Source organism: Sphaeramia orbicularis, chromosome 18 (genome assembly GCF_902148855.1).
Source record: "Sphaeramia orbicularis chromosome 18, fSphaOr1.1, whole genome shotgun sequence".
NCBI lineage: Eukaryota > Metazoa > Chordata > Actinopteri > Kurtiformes > Apogonidae > Sphaeramia > Sphaeramia orbicularis.
In genome coordinates this window covers 28,655,348-28,678,187 of record NC_043974.1, presented here as the reverse complement: position 1 = coordinate 28,678,187, position 22,840 = coordinate 28,655,348, and the positions used below count along the sequence as shown (strand labels likewise).

General features: G+C 38.1%; 1 protein-coding gene across 4 annotated transcripts in view; it reads right to left on the bottom strand.

Moving 5' to 3' along the window:
* Nucleotides 1-22,840, bottom strand: part of kcnip4a (potassium voltage-gated channel interacting protein 4a) — a 234,547-nt gene that overhangs the window by 27,137 nt on the left and 184,570 nt on the right. Inside the window, exon 1 of one of the 4 annotated variants that reach the window (XM_030162141.1) lies at nucleotides 20,117-20,730. The exons of the other annotated variants lie outside the window; for them this stretch is intronic. Coding sequence (XP_030018001.1) covers nucleotides 20,117-20,228 — 112 coding nt within the window. The 5' untranslated portion in view covers nucleotides 20,229-20,730. Of the gene's footprint in view, nucleotides 1-20,116; nucleotides 20,731-22,840 lie in introns of those variants that run through there. 4 annotated transcript variants of the gene reach the window in all.

The window sequence follows — 22,840 nt, the reverse complement described above, 5'->3', positions numbered from 1 at the left end:
TATAGTTTATTATGATAGTATTTTACTGGTCTGACCCACTTTAGATCGAATTGACCTAAAATTCTTTTAACATCCTTGATTGTTAGTATCTTCAGTGTAATTTTTGTATTTCACTAATTCATCCCGTGGGCTGGATTGGACCCTTTCTTCTATCGAGCGCCTTCTGAGTGTATTCACAACGAAGACCATGTGTGTGGGTGTCTAAGATGAGGTCTTAAATTTTAAAATTTAGCTCCAGCTCCTCCATCCCTTTAGCACCCCGGCGCCAGGGAGGCAGGGCTCACAAAAGTAGGCCAAGCCCCAAAGCGAGCACAACTTATCTTCTGACAGTTTACATGATAGTGTTACGGGCAGCAGCACCCAAGATGTGAGCCTTCATTAGTGGACTGAAGTGGTTGGTTCACACTCGGTGGCCAGCTCGGCATAATTAATTGAGTGACCTCTCTAGGTTTCACTTAATGCTTTTTGACTAGTGTAATGTGAAAACCCCTTTAAATAATACAAAAGCGTAAGCGTAGTTTTTCTTTTGTTTTGAAAACATTACCCTCCCAGCACATTTTTCCATGACACAAGTGACACACTTTAGTGATGAGGGGGAAAAAAAGACAGTGACGTAGTGAGTAAGGAAAAAGAAATAGCCTGTTGTCAAAAGATTAAAATACTGGAAGACATCACACCTGCTGCGTGTAGGACTTCCCCATTCCAGTTGACTCTAAATATTATCATGATTCAAATGTTCATAATTTATGGTCAATTATCACAATACATTTCAGAATAAATGTCAGGATAAAGATGTATTAGTCATGTTTGTGATGATCTATAGCAGATTTGGCCTACAGTACAGAGTATAAATAAATTACCTGGAAATGAATGCATGAGCCAAGCCTGTTTTATTGATGAGGTACAAAAACTACAGATTCCTCTGTAGTCAGAATAATTATTTAACCCTTTAAGAAACTGCATTTCAAGTGCATTTACCATATCAAGTGGATTCTAAATTATGCAGACTACAGTTACAGTTGCTATACAACTTATATGCAGCTCCAACTGCTAATGGGTTTATGGATTATTTTATTTTGCTGATGCAATAAAATAATTTTCATAATCGATCAAATAATTTCTCCATCAATATTTTGTGTCAAATTATTGATTTCTTCAGCAGGATAATGTATTGTGGCCTGGTCATATTACAGAATTGATCCCTTTATGGTGAAAACGACTTGTTTTATCCAATTCTGCGTCATCCTGTAACAGGTTTATTTCTAATCATGTCTGGCTCACTGTACTTAATACTTTACATATTATATTTTTTTAGAGGTTTCTTGCTCTTTTTTTCTACAAAGGTCATATTGTGTTATTGCAGTTACTCATAAAGTTGCATGTTTTGATGCACACAAGCAAAGATAGCCAAAACTTTGTGATTTATGCATAGTTTTATTATGTGTTTCATGTAAATTTTTTAGTGTGGACGTATGGCTCTGATTTCTTTTCTCCGTAACTTCTGCTGCTGCTGTGGGACAAACTCTCTCATTTGTCTATTACCACAGAGCCAATCAGCGCCCTTGTTCCATCATGTGTAGACTGGTGACCTGTCACCCCGCTGCCACAGTCGTACATGCCATGGGCCTATGTGGTTACAGGAAAAGGCTAGAGGACCGGTTACCGACGACACTTGTATTTTTTTTTTTGCGGATTCTAAAAGTTTTGCATCCACACACTTATCATTTCAAGAAATATCTGCGTCCAGGTGGAAATGGTAAAACTGGGTTAAAACGGTGTAATATGTATGCCGCACTTATATGTACACAGACACAGACAGAGCTGTAGAATACATTAAAATCACAGAAGAATGCACTGAGCATGTACATGAGGTTTTCGTCTTCTGGTCACGTGGTACTATGGCGTCATTGTTTCCAAAAAGTGGTGTTTTGCTCATCATACGGCAACGTGAGGGCGGTGTTATGAGATTTTTCTGCTCCTGAACCCGTTCTCCAAAGACACCGTTACATTTTAGTTTAACAAATAAAACAAGCTGTCTTTAAACTGACAGACCTGCGTAGGACCACTGTGATTTAATCGCCGCTCTGATCAGTGTACAATCCCAGATTTCACTGTCAATAAACCCGGCGTACCTTTCCTTCAATAAGCTCCTGCTGCCACGGACACACCATCCTGCTGTCACTGACAAACAAACACCTGAATCAAACTCAGCAGCGATCTCATCTCGTCCAGAGCTCACTCCTAATATAGCCTGCTCTGCCTCCCAGAACGTCAACCACCAACCTTAGGATATCAGGTTCATCATACAGCTGCTCTGTGTCGACTGGAGTCCATTTAAGGCCAAAATATGCAAACAGGCACCACAAAACAGGTACCGACCAGTGCAATGGACAGTAAAAGTTGGAAAAGATCAGAGTGTCACTTTCAGGCTTCCAGCCAAAATCAGTATCTCATGGAAATTCCATCTGAAATTGTAATTCTTGGGCTCCAGTTTGATTTAATCATTGCTTGCGGTGCATTATAATCTGAAGTCACTTTCAAGGATTCTTCAAAAGGTCTCTATGAGCGGATTGTATGCGGCAGCGCTGACATCCCATCTCCGTGCATCCTAATGCGTCTCCTTGGTTATGGTTCGGACTGGTTCCTATAGTTCAGATGCGCTCTATCACTTTGCAGAGCTGTAGACCTCAGGCTCTGGTTATGCTGACAGTTAGTGATTCAGCGAGACATGAGTTCAACAAGCTGAATTATTCCCAGGCAACACATGATAGCACTGTACCATCACCAAGCATCGCCCTGGGTTATGTACAATTATAAATGCCACTGTCTGACATGCTCTGTGTTTACACTTCTCTGTTTTAACAATGAAACTGCAGAGAAAGAGTAGTAGCACAGGGAACCAACACCCCCAGGGCAACTCATTTTCATAATGCATTCTGGGAATTTTACTTTAGTCTAACTCTACTGGTTCAGACTCTTGTGACTCTCCTATACAGAGAAGAATACTTTTTAGGATGTATTTAGACAGGTGCTCAGAAAATCATGAACATTTAATTGACAGGTCTGGTTATTGCTAAAGCGATTCCCCGTTTTGCATATTCACTCAGACGAGTTTTCATTTCTAAGAATAAGAACACAAGTTTCTTATTTAGTATTTGTCTCCTGGAAGATAAAAGATGTATAGCTAACCATCTGTGGGCTCCACAGTGGATGAAGAGAATGATTTATATTCTTGCTTTGGAAAAAAAAAGTTACACTGCAAAAAATAAACTTGTCAATGATTTCTACGACTTCCTTGACAGAACAAAGATGAATTCAATTGAACTGAAAGGCTTCCCCTTTTCCCCTTCTTTTTGTCTTGTATTTCATAACTATTTGAAGCAAAAGACATGGCCTTTTATTTTGGTACTTTTGATAAAATGCAGTATTAACATGACTTGACTTAATGTACAGTACTGTGCAAAAGTTCTCGGCCAACATTACGTTTGCGTGTTTAGTAAAGTTCTAATGACCACACATATGACTCTCAGTCTCTGATACAAGGTTTAAGGGGGAAAAAACATCAATAAACCAAAGTGGTTGTATTTAGTGTAACCTCCCTTTGCACTTCACATGTCGTTAACCCTTTTATTCAAACAATATGACATTTATTGCATTGATTTTTTTTTTTTATGTTTCATAACAGCCTTCATTCAATACATCAGATGTTTTTAATAGTTTGCGCTGCTGCTTTTCTTGAACCTTTACAACCTATTTAGTTCAGTTCTGGTGCATCTTTTAAGGCTGTGCAAATATTTCCTGTATTTTCTTGTAGCATCTGAAGAAAAGAGAATGAGAAATAAATATTTATCCTAATTTCAACCCTGCAAAAACAAGTACTGCACAGTACTGTAGATTTCTTGGTCTGGGTGAATCATTGCATTTATAGTCATGGAAATAACAGAAGGATTAAATAATATGACTTTCTGCTTCTGTTTGCCAACAATGTTTGAGTTATTTTCACCGTTTATTTTTGCACTATTTTATTTTGAATCTGAATTTAAACTGTGAATGGGGGTGGGGGTAGACAGATAGTAAAAAAAAGTAAAAACCAGGAGATGACTTCCCATTTCGCAGCTAAATCCTACGAAACTAAACTGAACAACATTTGCTTTGTTAAAAATTAATCCCAAAAAAGGTCATGTAAATTCAAAATTCATCAAGTGTAAGTGTGAAACGCTGCTTGTTTAATTGCATAATACTTGAGGGGAACCTAATGACGGGCCACATGCTATGCTAGCTGGTCGATACCTCTTTGGATTCTGATTGTAAACTCTTTCATCTCTCTAAAGGTCACCTCAGATTCAGTTACAGGGTGCACATGAAACATTCGCCTAAGGTCACATTGTCATATGGCCAATTACACAAGTGAAAAAGCAAAGCCTGTTGGCAAAATTAAATATTTGGCCATCAGCAAGAGTCGACTAACAGGAGCGTATTTTGCCTTTAAAGCTACACTTTTAAGGCCAATATTTACTGTGTCAGTGAAGGAACAGCAGGCTCACTTTAACAGCACTTTCCAGTGTTTTAGTCCCACAGCTCTGTGTTGTTTTTTGACTGAAATAGGGACAAATGTGTCAGACACTTGGCAACTAGCAATTAACTGAAATTACACCCAAGGGCAGCAGATGAGCAGCGTCTGGCAGTGGCGGATTTTATTCATGCTGTCGTGAGTCGCCAATAAAAGGCCACAGAGATATCAAACTGACCCGCTCTTCTATAGCTCTATCCATGCAACTGGAACATGTTATCTCTCAGCAGAATACCAAACTGGCAAGACGGATGCAGCTCTTTTGATTTATTGTTTATTAAATTACGTCTCTGTTGTCATCTGCTGCATAATTCCTTTCCATATTTTTACTTATAAAGCTCCTGACATTAACATTAGTGGTCCAATAAAAGCCCACTGTGATATAAAACTGACCTCTTCCTCTATATTTTTATTAATGCAACTGGCACAAGTTATCTCCCAGCAGAATAACAATTTGGCAAGGACGCTGCTCTTTTGATTTACTGTGTATTAAAACTTTAGTGCATGATTTTTTATTTTTTTTTGGCAACATTAGTGAGAACATTATCATGACCTTTCAGCCAAATGTAATCAAAATGGTCTGAAAGGAAACAAGATTTCAACCACTATCGGTGGACTCTCTTGTTTTGCTTCACTTTATCAGAGTCAGCTTTTGTGGAGAGAATGTTCACATATTCTGCTATGATTTGGTACAGATTTAGAGCTGCAGCTGGATCATTCCAAAGGGAGAATTATCCTGAAAGTGCTTTTTTTTTTTTTTAAGGCAAATCTGAAACTTTTCATTTGTGCTGTGTGCCATCTTCATTTACTCTTTAGCCAGTAACATATATACTAATATTTACACATCTGAACAAATCTCACAAGTGTTCCATTTATTATAACACCAGAATTATTCAAATATACTTTGTGGTTGCAGAGATATATGGGCGAGGTCAAGGGCGTCAGGATGGACAGCCCACTGCTTTTTGATTCATAACTTTAACATAAGACAAATATCACACAAAATTAGAAAGGTCTAAATGCCATTTTAAACATACTCAAAGGGCAAAATTTAGTTTCAAATATTTTTAAATAAAAACAATCAAAAACTACTGCGTTACGGACGGACAAAAAATTAACATCTGTTTTTTGCAAGAATTACAAAGTTCTCAAAAGTGAAGTTCCTATGACATTTTCATCCTAAAATGTATTCAGTGTATACCTTAAACCCTCTTTTTTACAACTTAATAATTAGTTAGAAGAAAAAAATATTTGATTATACCTAAATAGCAAGTGTTTTGAAAAATGGCAGCATCACAGATGGACAACAAAAGTAAATATCAAATTAAACATTTTTTATTTTAATTATCAATATCATTTTTTTTTTTTTTTACAATATTTACAACATACAAATAATATTATATTCAAATGTATTTTGCATAGATATATGTATTTATTAATTTTAAACACTGTGTGTTTACAATATGACAAATAATGTAATAGTCAAATATCAATGTATTTGGAATGAATTTAGTTTGAGAGTTTATAACATGAACCCAGAATGATGGCAGAAAACTCTGTAATTTTCCAAACATTCACACTCATAAAACTTCTTTTTTTTTTTTTTTTTTTTTTACAATTTTTTCTCATTTCAAAACACATTTTCCTGAAATTTTAAGTAATTACCTACCCAAAAATATAAGTTTGGTGTAGATTATTGTAATTGATTTTTTTGACTAGATGTTAACCTTTCTTTGACTTCGCCCGTACTCTTTTTATTATGGTAATGCAATTTTCTAGGCCTAAAAATAGGTCTGTTTTTAAAGAGTTCAGACTTTTAAAATCTAACCTGTGATGGGAAGTTTTGGCAGCTTGTAAGGGTTTTCAGACATGTAGAGGTGATTGATATGTGATTAATATTCACTGTCAGATATAGGGGTCCCTTCTGCTGTGCCTCATGGGATCTTATCTTGGAAGGAATATGAATAGTGTTTAAGGGTGAAAGAGAAATTTTGTCCACTTTTGATTTTAGTATCGACTACATACAATATATTGATATTTGTCTATTTAGAAGATGCCAGACATCACGTCTATTTTTGTGAGTTATGTTTGAATATGTACAGTACCAGTACATAATATCATTGTGCTTTGCTTTCCTTCCTACACTAATATTTAGTTCAATATTTATGTGTTGCTTGTTGTTGTTTTTTTTTTTTTTTACTGTATTCCAGGAAAAGTGGCATTACTTTTTAGGTGCATCTATTTTACATACTTTGTTTGGGACAAGGAAGAGAGAGCTGCTGGAAGGAAAGTTTGGATTTTTTCCCCCTGATTTCAGCTTCAAGTTAACTTTAAGTGAATGCGTAAACGTGTGCTGCAGACAATCCTTTTGCCTATTTTTGTTTTAGGAAGTTTCAACATTAAAAGTAATAAACACAACAGTCTGTTAAGGCTTCACTTCAGCCAAATGAGAAGGTGAAACTTACGTATAAAATAAAAAAATAATTAGGCGAGAAATAAATTAGATTTGTCAACATGCAGCTTTAATTATGCTTCACTAGAAAAGAAAAGTTGGATATATACACGCTAGGACTCTAGAGGAAGGCAAAGTGTAATTACAGCAGAAAAAGCATCTTCTGTTGTGGGTTAGTAAATCCTCACCGCATGCTGTGGAGCTATAGATCGGAGAAGGTGGAGTCCTTGGGATAAACTCCCTGGCGAGGCCTGTGACACCCTGGGTAATGGAGGAGGTAATTGGCTGTCTACCCCTTACCCTGAGCACAGGAGTAATTCTCCATCAAAAATATGCCAATTGTTATCAAACTGTGAAACGGCGAATGGAAGTGCACCAGTAAATAAAAATCTGGTATCTCCAGATATGAAATACAGAGGATAAAACATCTAAAGCCTCTGCAGGGGCTGACATTGCCTTTCCAGAGGTGTAATGAATTCCCCTTTGTGGCACCAAATATTTTCTAATGCTGCCTTACAAATTATCGCTGACATCCAGAATAACGGAGCTGCCAGCAGCGGACATCTGCTGATTACGATTCTGCTTTTACAAGTGTTAGATCTGCACATCTAAGTTAATAAAAGAAAAGTGATTCAAACACAGTCTCGACTGTGTAATGAGAACGCCTCATTTTATATCAGATCAATCACACAGATGATGAGGGAGGGGGACGCACAGCCGCCGTTTGTTTCCATTTAGTGAAGCCAAATACAAATAAGCTCTAAAATGAGAAGCAGGCAGAGCAATATGTCATTGCTGTTATTAAATAAAGCCACCTCCAGTTGCTTATTGCTGGCAGGAAAAGTGGCATTACAATCAGCTTGAAAACTGGAAGCATAGAATGGGTCACAGTCCCAATTAAAACAGATCCAGTTGGACACATTATGGGTCCAACAGCCTGGGATAAAAAGTCAAACTGGCTGGGTTTAATTAACTTTACTTAGTTTAACCTCCCAAGACCCAGGACATGTCAGCAAAGTACAAGCCTTTTTTGTTTTTTATTAACTCTTTCATGCATGAATTATAAGAGCCTTAATCAATATTTTTTTCCTGAATGTTTTCAGCAAAAATGTCCACTCAGCTGGACACCATGCATTAAATTTTTGAAGTCAAGAAATGTATTTACTGATAAATTGTGTGAAAACTACGAAATGAAAACATTTTTAATGCAGCTAATCTGATGTTTTCTCACATTTGAACATACACTAATACTAGTCATTACTCACTTCATGGAGATAATATGCAAAAAAAAAAAAAAAGTAATTACAGTTTAATAATAATAACAAGTAATTGATTTTCACTCAAACATGTTAGTGCAGATCAGGTTTATCAAGAACAGCGAAGCTACAGTAACTGTATGAATTGCAGTTTATGGGATGGTGCATGCACTGCAAAAATCTAAGTCTTACCAAGTGTATTTTTCTCATTTCTAGTCAAAATATCTCACACTCAAAATAAGACACAATCACCTAAAGAGTAAATTTTTTTTGCTTAATTCACGGAAAAAAATCTGCCAATGGAACAAGTGAAAACTATCTTGGCAAGATTTCTTGAAATAAGATTTTGCAGATCTATTGTCTATAAATCAGTTCTTATATCTCACTGAAAAGTTCCTCTTTAGGTGATTTTGTCTTATTTTAGGTGTGATGAGATATTTGGACTAGAAATGAGAAAAATACACTTGGTAAGATTTAGATTTTTGCAGTGTGAGCGTCCACTGTGTTTGCTGATATGGAACTAAAACAACAAAATCCATGAATATACAAGAGAACAGCTGTCCACTGTAGTGACCACTATGCATGAAAGAGTTAAGTAAGTGCCTATATTGGAAACATCATGATGCAACAGTTTTTTCAGATGCAGTTTTTAAAATTTTTATGGAATTTCCTTTGTGGTGGACAGTTTTCTTTTCTTTTTTTTTGTATGAAGTTGTGAAACTCTTGTCCACAAACATGGACAGTGGGTCTTAGGAGGTTAATATGATGTTTCATTTTCATTATAGAGGAACATTTTCATTCATATTATTGTAAATTGTCCATAAGCAACAGAATACCTTATTTTTTGGCTGTATATTCCTTGTTTGCCCTATAATTTGCAATCTTTAACCCTTTATCGGGCAAGTAATTTTTTTTGGTAATTTCCACATACATTACAAAACAGTGACAGTGAGGACAGTGAGTCAACAATCTCAGATCCAATGTGGTCTACAGGGTCTGTAAGGTCCACCTCTGCATGAACACTGAGTGTATCTGCTTTGTTAGGTACCATGAAGGAATGGTACTAATGTAAGTAATGATGTTCAAAGGGATAATGTGGATGTGGACAGGTGTCTGGATCAGTACTAAAAGTGATGTTACAGTGTTCTAAAATACACGTTCCTTTCGCATTACATGTGTTTTTCTTACATTTTTTTAATATATACTTAGATTTTTTTTATTTATTTATTTTTTTACCATTTATGGGTAAGGAACCAAAAATGATAACTTCATTAACCTTGATTTTCTACACAACAATAAAAAATTTTGAAAAATTTCACAAAAGTTATGAAGTCTTGTTAGGTTCCCCCAATAAAACACTAGGGTTAAAACTATGAATTTCAGAGTATTTCTACAAGTGCCCTATAAAGGGTTAAGCTGAGATCTAGCTTTAGTTTTCCTAGAAAATGACACGTTTGTCCTTTATTTCAAGTAACCAAGATGTATATTGTGTTTGAACAACTGAATACATATTCCTTTTGGATTAGCAGTTGAATACAGACATTAACAAACCAAGCTAATCCATTACCCATCACTTTGTACTTTGCTCTTTGCAGGGTCATAACCTGACTTGAAAACAAAGGCAACTGGTGCATTATCCTGACTATAAAGACCTGCCGATCTGGATGAAAACACACTGTTTTGCATTTGAAACGGGACTGGGTGAGATAATAAATACATTGATTAATTTGATTTATCCTGAAATCAATATATTACCATGTGAACAAAAGCTATTGCTCATTGCTCAAACTGTGAAAAGACAATCCTCAAAAATGGTCAGCTATATTTTGTCCTTTCCATATTTCCCCAATCATTTGTAATCTTTTAAGATGTGACTTTAGTTATTGTGGAAAATCTTGGTGCTTCAAGTCCATTGAGCTGTGTACATGTTGTCCATCAAGTTTTTACCTCAGCAATTAAATCCAAACCGGAACAAATATCTTAACAAACCAAAATAATACATTAGACACCACTTTCTGCCATTAGTGCAATTTGCTTCAGGATGTACGTGGCCATCTACAGCCGCTGTAATCAGTTACAAGTTAATTCCAATACGAGAGATGTCCATGTCTTCAACCCTCGGAGGCTAATTTTTCAGACTTCAAATGGACGTCAAATAAAGTGCTGTCCTTTGCTGTTCTGAACTGAGCGTGACTGACTGCACCGACTGGAGTGCCAGGGACTCCATGCCAAGATTCTTTATGGAGGAGAGCATGCTCTCACGTTGGCTATAATGACAGACCATCAGCGGGCCAAGACATTTATTGGAATCTAGAGGAAAGAGCAGTCTATGCCTTTAATTGCAATCATTTGTCACTTGGAGGTGTTTCAATAATAGTGTGTCTCGGACAAACCCTTGCAAAGGGATGGACAGAAAAGGCCCCCTGCCCTTTTTTCCTCCAGTCATTTGAAAGATTATAAGGTTGGTAAGACAAGACGAAGGAATTTTATCGCACTTCAGCGTCAAACTTTGGCGCTTTCATGATAGAAAAAAAAGAAAGCTGAAGTGCAGAGTGTCTTTATGACTCACTTTCAAGACAATCATCCATATTCTTGTCACTGACAAGAAACTGGCTCTGGCATGATAGCACTCCATCGGAGAAGTGCATTAATGGATTAATGGATTTTATTCAGACAGGATATTGACTGTTTATATATCACACAAACAGCATGAGAGATCATAAAGTTAATTTTCTCTATGCACAACAGCGGCTCAGCCAAAACACAAACACAATATTCAAACTGGGGAAATAAAAGAATACGATTTGTGGATTAACTCATTATGAATTGCCAACAATGAAATGAAATTGGCTCACAAAGCAGATTACCTTTTTAGTTATTACCTTATTAATGTGATGACAGTGAGACTTTTACTTACTATTGTAATGAAAAGGTGCAGCCAGTTTTGTGTCAGACTGATTTATGCTGCACAACACGTGCCACTTTCCATAAAACCAATTAAGTTTGTGATCTGTCTTGTGATTTGTGTACAACACTTTCATCACTTAAGATTCTCCAAGACACACAATGATGTTTTAAAACTTTAAAACTTTAAGCGGGGTACACACATAAGGATTTTCTAAATCTGAAGAGATTTCTACAGACCCCACACATGCAGACAAAAATTGAACAGTTTTGATCGTACTGTGTGCGGTGTGCTCCGATAATGTCAACACACCACTTACATAACGATTCTGTCCCACCACCGATCTAGAATCTAGTCCTCCAAGCCAGAAATCTCTCATGATCAAACGCGATCTAACAAAAACGAAGAAGAAACATAGCATGACTCGGGAGCAGAGTCCTGAATCAAGTCGGGTGACCCCCTCTACTGCCCTTGCATCGAGTCTCTTCTAGCTAACACGTGTGATGTAGGCTCCAATGATGACAAGATGGTCCTTTATCTTGTTTATTGACTTCTGACATCACTTTTAGAACATGTAAAAAGACAAATGATGTCCAAGGTGACAATAGCTGCGACAAAAGTACGAAGTTCTGCACAAACCCGCTTCTTGACTACATTCCCTTCATGCAGTATTCCCCGCACATGCGATGAACACTGTTTAAAAAATGCAAAAAGACTATTTATGCTTTACTACAAGAACTACAAATGAGCACAGTAATGACACTTCAGCTAACTCAAATGTATAGGCAGAGTACCCCCCCCCCCCCCCCCCCCCCCCCCCCCAAAAAAAAAAAGGGTCGGGTAACCCACAAAAACATGCAGGGATGAGTAAAAAAAACAAAAAAAGAAGAATTTTAGTGGGTACAGATACAAATCAAACGAAATGCGGGTGGGTAGAGGGCACGGTAGGGGGAAAAAAAAATTTGTGGATAAAAATAATTTGCAGGACATGTAATGATGATGATTGTCTAATTTGACCATGGTTGATCCACATCCGGTTTGTTTTATTTTGAAGTGAGCTTCACGTCTGTTTACATCCGGCCACACATGTCATTGAGCAGCACATATTAGAGATTTAATGATGGTGAGCATTTTAGCCAAAAATAAAGCCCTTAAAAGTGAGTTACTATGTAGACAATGTGTTTAATCGTGGGTCAGGTTGCGGATCTAATGTACGTGGGTATGAGTGAGTGCAGGTTTGGAGAAGTGGACCCGTGCAGGACTCTGCTTGGGAGTAAATATTGAACGAGTTAATTATTTACGATTGTCGGCCCCGACCAGATTCAGAGCCGTTTATTGGGACAAATTCACTCTTAATACATCTCAGACCACAGGATAATCTGATAAGACATAAAATAATCTGGCGTGTGCCGTCCTGGGTCGGGACAGGGGGAAAATTGGGACAAAAACAGCCTGATTATCTTTAAGTGTGTACCCTGTTTTATCTGTGCAAAAGGCAGTGATTTCGATAGACCACACACACACACCACATTATCCACTTGTAATGAGATCAGTGCTGTAAGTACAAGTCAGCACTTTCCACTCGAGTGTCCCACTTCTCTTTACATTAGTGCACCCCTCTGATTAAGTTTGCAGTCCTGTCTATTCGACCACATTTATCTCATCTGGAATGTTATCTTCAATCAGTATATGCAATGAATGAACTCTGCGAACAAAGTTGAGAATGAATAAGTCCAAAGCATCATTCAAGGTGGAAAAGCCTTCACAAAACAAAAATTCTAAGTGCATTTGATGGTAATGAGAAAGCACTACAAAGCCTGCTGCTATTCTATCCATTCAGAACAAAAAAAAAAAACACTCCAGAACTCTGTATTATCTATAATGTTGGCTGGAATCTTTTGCATTATGCATGAGAACCTATGTCCTTGGCTTAATTGTAGAGAATATTGCTGCTGGATTCTTTTGGCAACATGATTATTCATTTTGTTGGCTAATTAAAGTCATGAACAAGCTGAAAGAGTGGATTGGTTGCACAGCCTTGATTGAATAACAAATACCCCATATGCAGTTTCAAGGATCTTATCACAGAGTTTCCTTTAACAACAATGTTAAGTAAGTACACAATATTCCCTCTTTATAAGACCCTCAGAATTTGCCTTGCTAAACACAGTTTTTGCTTACGTCACTGAAATCTGAATAAATGAATGTCCTCCAAGTCAAAAAGCATATTCAGGTTTAATATTATCTGCTTAACAAAGTCCCACTGATGCTCCATCCCTCCACTGCTGCAGGACAGAGGTCATTTAATTAAATACCATCTACTTGTTCCACAGGGAATCTTAAGCTCTGCAGCCGTCCATAACCGAACCGACGAGGCTCTGAAGCATCTGTCATCCGCCTGCTTTCAGAATTTATTATCGGTGATGTTTTCATCTGGATTGATTGCTTGAGTGATACTTGTCCTTGGACTCCTGAATCGAACCAATAAGGAGATTCTTCTCGGTCTCAGTAAGCTCCTCTACGCTCCCATTCTTTGCTTTAAAGACACAAGAGGGACCTATTGCTTATGCTGAGGCAAAGGTTAAGTCAATCATGTCACCTCTGTAAGTAGGCATCCAGGAAAATAGCGAAAGGGTAATTGGAACAGGTGATTGTTGTCCTTTAAATACAGTGAAAATAGAACTGACAATGACTGCAGCAAAAAGGTCTCTAATGTACGATATTTACTGTACAGCCAGAAACAGATTTTAATCTTTCAAATCACGATCACTTACTCGAGCAGTAATTTATTTTCCAGATGGATTCTGCCAATTAAATTAACTGGACAGATCTTAAAAGCCATCATCTGAAATAATGAGAAGATGCTAAAGAGTTTTGCTGACTCAACTTTGATGATGGATGTGTGATCAGAATAAAAAAGAAAAATCCTATAAAGATGCAGTGCAGCTTATCCTACACCCATAAACCTGTTTGTGTGTGTGTGTGTGTATGTGTGTGTGTGTTTGGACTTGCACTTCTGCACTTAACAAAATGAAGAACATGCCTCAATATTTTACAGTGTCTCTCATCTTTTACGAGTATCTAATTTTAAACAACACCATAAATAGTTTTACAGGAAATAAAGAGGCCATTTCCAAAACTGGCGAGCTGTAATCCTCATACCGTGGTCCAGCTTTATACGCACATGATGTGATTATTAATGACAGCCACGTCAGAGCCGCTAGATCACAAGTGAATGCCACCAACAACAGCAGAAAGGTCATTTATAATTTTGCATCAAAACTCAAACAGGCACATTTGACTGAGTGTTTTTGCCACTTTTTTTTCCCTTCTGTCCCTCCGCTGACCTGTCAGGGATTACATGTCAGCGAATCCGAGACGTTTCCTCAGCTTCTATTTGATCCTGAACAACAAAGTGAAGCTTGACCAAAGGTTGACCCTCATCAACAAACTGAGAATCTGAACGTATAGCGCTCCCCAAATTGTACCCTATCAGTTGACCAGCAGTACCTTATAGCATACACAACTCTGGCAGTAAGTGAAAACAGACAATCAGCTGCGAAACTGGTCCGGGTCAGTGCTTACACTGACTCGCTTTACTTCAAGGCAATAAATCCCTATCAAGGACACAGAACACAAGAACCTTGTTAGATGGATATCAGCACGGAGACAATCTCTGTCCTCTCGCCTGTTAATAACAAATGGTGGGTCCAAATTGACACAGCATTCCATCCCTGTTTGGTTAATGGTAACTTGTGAATGTCTGTCTGTGTGTGTGTGTGTGTGTGTGTGTGTGTGTGTGTGTGTGTGTGTGTGTGTGTGTGTGCATCTGAGGGGGTACTGGGTTGTTGGGTGGTGTTGGTGGGTGCAGCTGAAGCACAGAATTATTCATCACCGCCTGACACACTGATTAGACTGCACCCTATGAGGCTTTGCTCAGCACTAAATAGTGATAGCTCTGCATTGTGTGAGCGTAAGTAAATGTGCATATGTGACAAAAACATCACAGTATGTACATGAATAAAACAGAAATTTGCATGTGGTTTTTACTGCACTGCATCCAGTAATCTTGAACAAAAGGGCTCATTATGTCATTTTGCTGTCCGGGTTTAGTCCATAGTTGCCAGCTGCAGTCAAATTGTAAAACTAGCCTCGGGACAGATGCAGACATCAGTCCTGCTATATTTATAATTAAGCCAAAACGGAGTACTCATGCGCTGCTTGCCAAGCTTTGCTGCCCCTCTGGTATTCACAGTAAAATCCTCTGGTGATTGTTCACACTCTGATGCAATGATCTTGTTATGTTTCTCCAACATGGAAACACATATGTTCTATCTGTCTGTCTATATGAATATTTTTCCCATGTCTGGGGTAGTACACTATATGCAGCCCCTGTAGGACAAATAGGATCCACCCTTTTTTGCCCAGTGAGTTCTGCTACAACTTGATCTTGAAGCTTCTTTATCTACTGCCAGCTGATGCTACAGTAAAATGTGGAGCAGTGTACAATATAGCCCCTCAGTGTGTGTTCCCTTTTGCAATTGAAAAGACGCCAGTTCAATTCTTCTGGCCAGCTGAGAAACTCCCTCGCCATTTACCTCACAAAAGCTTATAGGCAACAACCTTTCCCCTCCGATGCCCCAGTGGAGCTGCTCAGGTGGCTGGCAGAAGATGGGATCATACTGGGCAGCTCCCAGCTGTGAACACGTCTGACTGTATGAGCGTTAAGCCAATGCAACCCCATCCCCTGAGATTTTATGGAAACAAAAGTAAAAAAAAACAAAACACTTTGGTTACTGAAGAAGATGGCAGCTGCAGAATGTGATTCACATGCTAAAATGTAAACAAGTCATTTTATGTGACTGATACAATTCTTCAGTCAGTCTAATGTAGCAAGAACAATGGGTTCAGCTCAGAATCAGATTTATTGGCCAAGTATGTGAACACATATAAGGAATTTGGCTTCATTTTTTTTCTTATCTCACAATGTACAACTTCAACATAAACTAGGGCTGCACGATATTGGAAAAAACTGACATTATGATTTTTTTTTTAACCCTGCGATACATATTGTGATATGAAAAAATACTCAGGAGTAAATAGTCGCTGTGTGCTGATGTAAATGGTCAAACTAATTAGTCGTGACACCTCTTGCTGTGGCAACAGGTGCATTAAGGCACTATCAACACTGAACATGTGTTTCAATATCATCATTTTTGTAGCTGAAATAAATCCAGATATCTGATGTTGCTTTTCTTTTTGGCACCAAGTCCTCATTCACTGTGATTTTCTCTTGTTCGTTGCTCATTTTTCAATATTGTTACCAGTGACTCACTCTACACTGATTAAGAACTTTTGTGATTGGTGGATTGCTGCGTGCAGTGTATGTCACATACCCTTGAAATTAGATGAGAACACATTGCCTCCTACAGTGCAGGACCTGCAATGTGACTTATGCGCACACGTGAATCGCGATGATGGTGCTCAAACGATATATTGTGCAGCTCTAACATAAACCCAAACACACTTAAACATAGGCCTAATATAAACAAACATTTGACTAGAGACGAGGACAACGAGTTGAGAATAGTTAAGATAAATATGAATAACTAGGTAGATGTGTAGAGATGTGTTTATGTATATATATTTACAGTGAGGAATCATATTTTAACATGTACAGAATGGAAATTAGAGTTGGGTTCAGCTCCTTTACAGGACGCCTTTCTGTTCAGGACAGTTGTAAGACGACACAGCAAACTTTGGAAAATATCTCATTAGTTTCTGATATTTAGAAAATATTTACGCATTGATGCATAAGTGATTGATTAACAATGTAAAGCCTAAACCATTAAATCACTGACAGAAAATTCCAGTTCTTTCAAACTGGAGCCTTTATTGGTCCTTCTGAACAACCCAACTTTTTTTTTTTTTTTTTTTTTTTTCAAATATCAATTTCCATGTATGAGTTTCAATCTTGTATCATATTTGACACATTGGGTCTCAATGCTCAAATATTATTTTTGAACAAACAAAAACATCATATAACACAAACATGTCTAACAATTTGGTAATTCCTTTTCAAAACTGGCAAAGTTCTGCCTCTTTCCTGATTGACAGTCTTGCAGTGTCACTGGAAAGGCCTCTGGTGAATGAACTCCTCCCCTTGATGGATTATCCATGTATTGCATGTATCTAATTGTATACATCAGGTTTTTCAAGAAAAATGATATCGCGCTGATCATGTAGAGGGGTTTAAAACTCATGTATCAAATATGATACGTTTAGCAGGTTAATAAAAGTAATTATTAAAATAATTTATTGATCTGAGTTAGTGCCATTCTATATGTTGATACTGATAAGACTTTTAGGTTCATCGATTGGTGATTCCCTGCAACATTGGCTTAATTTTTGGTCATTTCGTCCAGTATGAGTGGTTTAGAACTATTGCTCAGTGTAATGATCTTTCCATGTTGAGTCCCTCACAGGCCAGGTAAGAGTCCTTCCTATCGATTGCTGCATCTCAGAGGTACAGCATAGCACAAGAGCACAGGTTGCATCATTGAAAACCAATTTTGTGGTTCAGTAACTCAAAGCCATATATTTATTTGACATGTTTAAATGAAAATACAAATGAAGGCGGCGACAAGTCAGCCTCTGTCTAACTAAAGCTTTCATGTAGTTAATTATTACAAATTTACAGTGAAAGCGGCATTTAGTTTCCTGCTCATGAACCCATTTCCAAAGGTACTAATAACAGTGAAGCTGTATTTAGTTGCATTACTGCACTGAATATGAAGCTTAGATTTGCCCTACATGCAGAAATCTTTGAAAACACTTCTCTTTTCATGTACCGCTGATTGAACTCCATAACATACACCTTACTCTTGTCCCGCTTAGTCTTAATCAAGTCTTAGTGCACTGTATGATTTATAGCTGTGTCATTCCAGAGTGCTGAACTGTACCTTCTTCTAATCATTTTAAGTCTTCAATGACATTTTTTTCAGGTCGTTTTTCATTAAGTCTTTACTTCCTTTTAATATTTCTTGCTTCTATTATTTAAGAACTGTTTGTTTGTTTGTTTGTTTGTTTGTATTTTTCCCTCTAGATGTCCCATTTATTTATGTATAAACACTGTGAACTCTTTGTGCATAAAATGTGCTGAAAGGAGAAAATGAATTTGCCTAATAACATAACAGCCTGCATATATTTAAATGCATATTGCAGCAACAAAGTAGTGGCCTGTTTTTCATTTAATTGTATTTTTAAAAGGCTCAGCATAGGATTGTGGGTACTTAAAGAAAAAAGTCGATCACGGAGAATCCACAGAAGCATCCATGAAAATTATTTGAATGATGAAATCAGTTACTGGTCGGATTCAGGGTACTGGAACAGCCATATAGAAAAATGTGATGACATATCATTATGTTAATAAAGCCTCTGTGAATCCTTCCTTGACTTCAAAACCTTTAAACCTTAATTGGCCAATTATTTGGAAATGTTTGTGCTTTTTTTTTTTTTTTTTACTACAACTTGAAGTAAAAATCAACACTTTAATTAGGGAAATAATTGTTAATTTGCCTGCATTTGCATGACAAAGAATACATGTCGTTAAAAGGCTGAATACATATGAAATTGTGTGTTCTTCTTCAAAAAACATGCATTTGAGGTGACTTTACCACAGCTCTGAATACCAATGTGAAACCAATCAAAGTGGTCTTTGTAATCGGTTGTTTTAAAGTCAATTTCCCTGATCTAAAATGACTTCATTATCGGCTCCATTCACCTTCCACCTCTGTACATTTTCACATCAATGGCTGTATCGACTAACGGTCAAGTATCACAAGTGAAGAAAGCAGACATTCACTAATATTCTGTAATTATAACACAAAGCACCTGTGCAGAATCCAGGCTGAATGAGCGGCCAAGTAACACTCCACACGCCAACACTGACGTCTGTATCATCTCACCCTGGCGAATAATCAATATTATGTCAGCTGCATTTGGAAATGCAGCAGGGGGGAAGGCAGTTTGAGCTCGCTGCTGTTTGGTGAAGCATATAAACTGTTGCCCTGAGCGTGAGGTTCACCGTTCCCCCAAATGAAAACATTGCTCCCATGTGCCTTTGAAATAACACAGTCACAGCCAATCCACAGATGCTAACAGCTCTGTACTTCATCCAAACACGTCTCTAAGGTCAGGTCATCTTTTTCCAGCTACCAACTAATAGACATTATCACATATTTACTTTTAGTCTCCCTGAATATGTATTGGAGACTCATGACTGATTATCCTAATTAGCAGATAAGGTGTGTTTACTAAACAGTAGTGTGATGGATGGGCTGGGACTGAGCTCGAACTGCTTACTATGCTGCTCTTCTTTATTTAATGAGACAACTGCAGCAGGTCCAAAGTAAACAGTTTATTTAGGCCTCACACATATTGTGCTTAGTGAACTTCTGTCTGTGCCTTCAGTGGTATATGATGTCTTTCCTTCGAGTGCACAGTGACATACACTAAAATTCATGGTTGCATTTGACTTCTCAGTTGTCAAATTTAGTTACATGATCACTTGTTGCACTTATTTTTTTTCTTCTCTATCTGACACTGTTTTCCCTTCTCAATATTTTTCTCCTCCTGGTTGCACATGATGATGTCAGATTGTCTGTTCGTATCATAAATAAGACAGTCCTGCTGCTATTTCTTTACACTGATCACCTCAATTAAGCTCTTAAGTTATAAGAAACTTCAAGGCTGTTTTGATGAAGTTCTTTCAACCAAAGAATAACCCAGATGAATAAGGGGCAAATGAGTTGCTAATTAAGAGAATGCAATCTACAATACACTACTGATCTATCAGCATTTTTAATTTCAGCTATAATTTGCCCATTTCTGTGTCCCCCTTCTTTTTTACTGCCTCTATATCAGTGTCTTACCTTCTGAGAAGCTGATGAGCCCCAGAAGGTGCAGTAGCTTGATCGAAGCAAACACCAGTATGACGATGCCCACCGTCTGTAGCCCTTCTGTCTCCCAGATCGCACTCAGCATTGTTCCACCCTCGGCCCACTCGGCGCCACCATAACCTGACCCGAACCCGGAGCCCGAGTCGGCCTCCTCTCCACCGCCGTCAGGACCAGCGCTACCACCTGGCCCCACGCTCCAGTTCCCTTGTACCCACTCCAGTGCTAAGCCAGCCCACACGCAGGGGCCGGGCACCTCCCGGCACCCGCCTACCGCCCGTTTACTCCCTAAATCCAGTCTGGGTAAGGGTGAGGTTTTACCAAAGAAACGTTTCTAAAGAGTGTAAAGCTATTAAAGATCTATCTGATCTCATAAGGTCAATGAGAAAGGCAAAAAAAGAAGAAGAAAACTCAGAGAAGTAAAGTCCAGAGGTGCTGAAAAACTGCAGAGCACCTCTCTCTCTCTTTCTTTAGCCCCTTTCCTCTCCTGGTAAATGAGGAGACATGTGAAAGCTAGAAAAAGCAGGAAGAGCAAACTCTGCTCTTCTCTGACAGTTTGTAGTTCTCCCTCGCTCTTTCAGGCACACTGAATGCCTCGCTGCAAAGTAAAGGGAGGGAAGATGAGAGGGAGTGGATATGAGTGAGGGAGTGAGAGGGAGGGGAGGGGAGGGGAGACCGAGGAGGGGAGGCGCGGTGCTGAGGAGAATGCACAGCCTCTCTTAGCCTATGCACACATTCAGTTTAAACACATCCTTATATGCAAACAGCTCTGAATGAGACAACAGCGGGTCATTACATTTTAATGTAGTGTGGCAGTTTGAGTTACCATGTGTTTAATCCATTTGTGTTTCACACTCCTAATGTAGGGTTTAATCAAGTAATCATGACACGAGAACTGTATTATATAGCTCTGAGAGACACTGCTGATGAATGGAAAAATGGAATACAACTACTGTTGCTGTTCATTTACTTAATATTTTAACAGTTAGTGGCTACATAAACAAAACGTCTAAGTAAAATGAACATTAAAACTGCCAGAAATTAAAACTACCAAATATATTCAGTATACTAATAGATATCACAAAAAAACAGTAAAATAATGCCTTTGTGAAGCTGCAATATGAGAAACTTGTATTTTTTAATTTAAGAAATACTCAATTGGCCAGTACAAGTATTGATGAAGAATATTTCTCCAAATGACTAATCTCTTAATAGCTGCAGCTGGAAGGAAGACATAATAATCCTATCAAGAAAAGAAGCAAAGAGTTACTTTTAAGAGGATATTGAGCCCAAAACAAAACCCATCTGCATAAGAACATATGGCAACAAAATCCAAAGTAAACTACTATGTAAATTACCATGTGCTGAACAGGAAACTGCAGTGCAACACTCCTAAATGGTCTTTAACAGTATAGCAATGCAAAGAAGCAAAGTCCAACCATTATATTAAACATAACTCCTTGTTTTCAAAAGAGGTTTGATGCCAGTGAGATGCAGCCGAGTGAAATGATGAAAAGAAGTCAGTGAGTTTATGTGTGTGTGTGTTGGAGGGAAAACGAGGCCTATTCATGTCGACAGTGTTTGCAGCAAATGAGAGAGGACACCACCATCTACTGGCCCTTTGTAGACTGTCATAGTCAGTACCATCCCCCGTGATAGTCACTTTTTTAAAACATCTACGTAAAAACACAGCTCGTAATGACCTACATTCAGCACAAATATAATTTCATCTACTGCTGCATTTAAACCTACACATGATTAAACCCAATCCATTTGGCATAATAAGCATTCTCCACCAGCTTATATTCACTGTTCTCAGCCTCACAGATCCCCTCTGCTGCATTTTCTCTGCCTTGATTCCACATACAATGAAGTTGGCTGTATTTCTTTGATGTAAATGAACAAAGCGCCTGTAATTACCATCATATTGGCACCATATTATTTTGCTGCTGTGAGAGAAAAGTGGCTTGCTACTTGCTCAAATAGCTAAGTGATAAATGTTCAACATTTTACAGCATATTACGGTGAACTTGCATACATCCGATCGCATTCAGTCCATCACCTGCTGCTAAAATTCTGCTTCTTTTATGAAAAATCCTAAGGAATAATTTAGCATAAATGCAGAGTATAATAGGCATTTTTCACTGGGAAGAGAAAGGAAAGAAAGAGAAATAAAGAAATAAGTTCTGGTAATGAAAGATGAAATGAGACAACTATATAGTGTTCGTGTTCTGCTTATTGTTGCAGTGTTTGATGCTGGAGTGTCTCCTGAACTATAACATCCAGATCCCAGTAGTGCTGCCAATATGTGTGAACTGGCACAACATCAATGAGCTCTCATTCACATCATGCAGTCATTCAAGCCACATATACCACGGCCAAAAGTGGCTTTTCTTTGCTGAACGTAGCCAAGTTTCCCAAAGGCAGGCGGGTGCACATCGCCTCAGGCAAATGGTCCCTGGTATACTGATGGTTAATAAAACATGCAGGGATGATTGGCCAATCATGCCCCTTTCCAAGCATGGAGATACCGCAACCAAGCAAGAAATTGAGGCAACAAGGGTGAAAACAAGAGGGAGGAGAACAAGGGTGGGGATTGGAGTCATAGAGTATCTGTCCACCATTTAGAAGAGCCATGATTCCATCAATCCTGCTGACAGCTAAATATTTCACTGCAAATCTTGTTCCATTAATGTCACA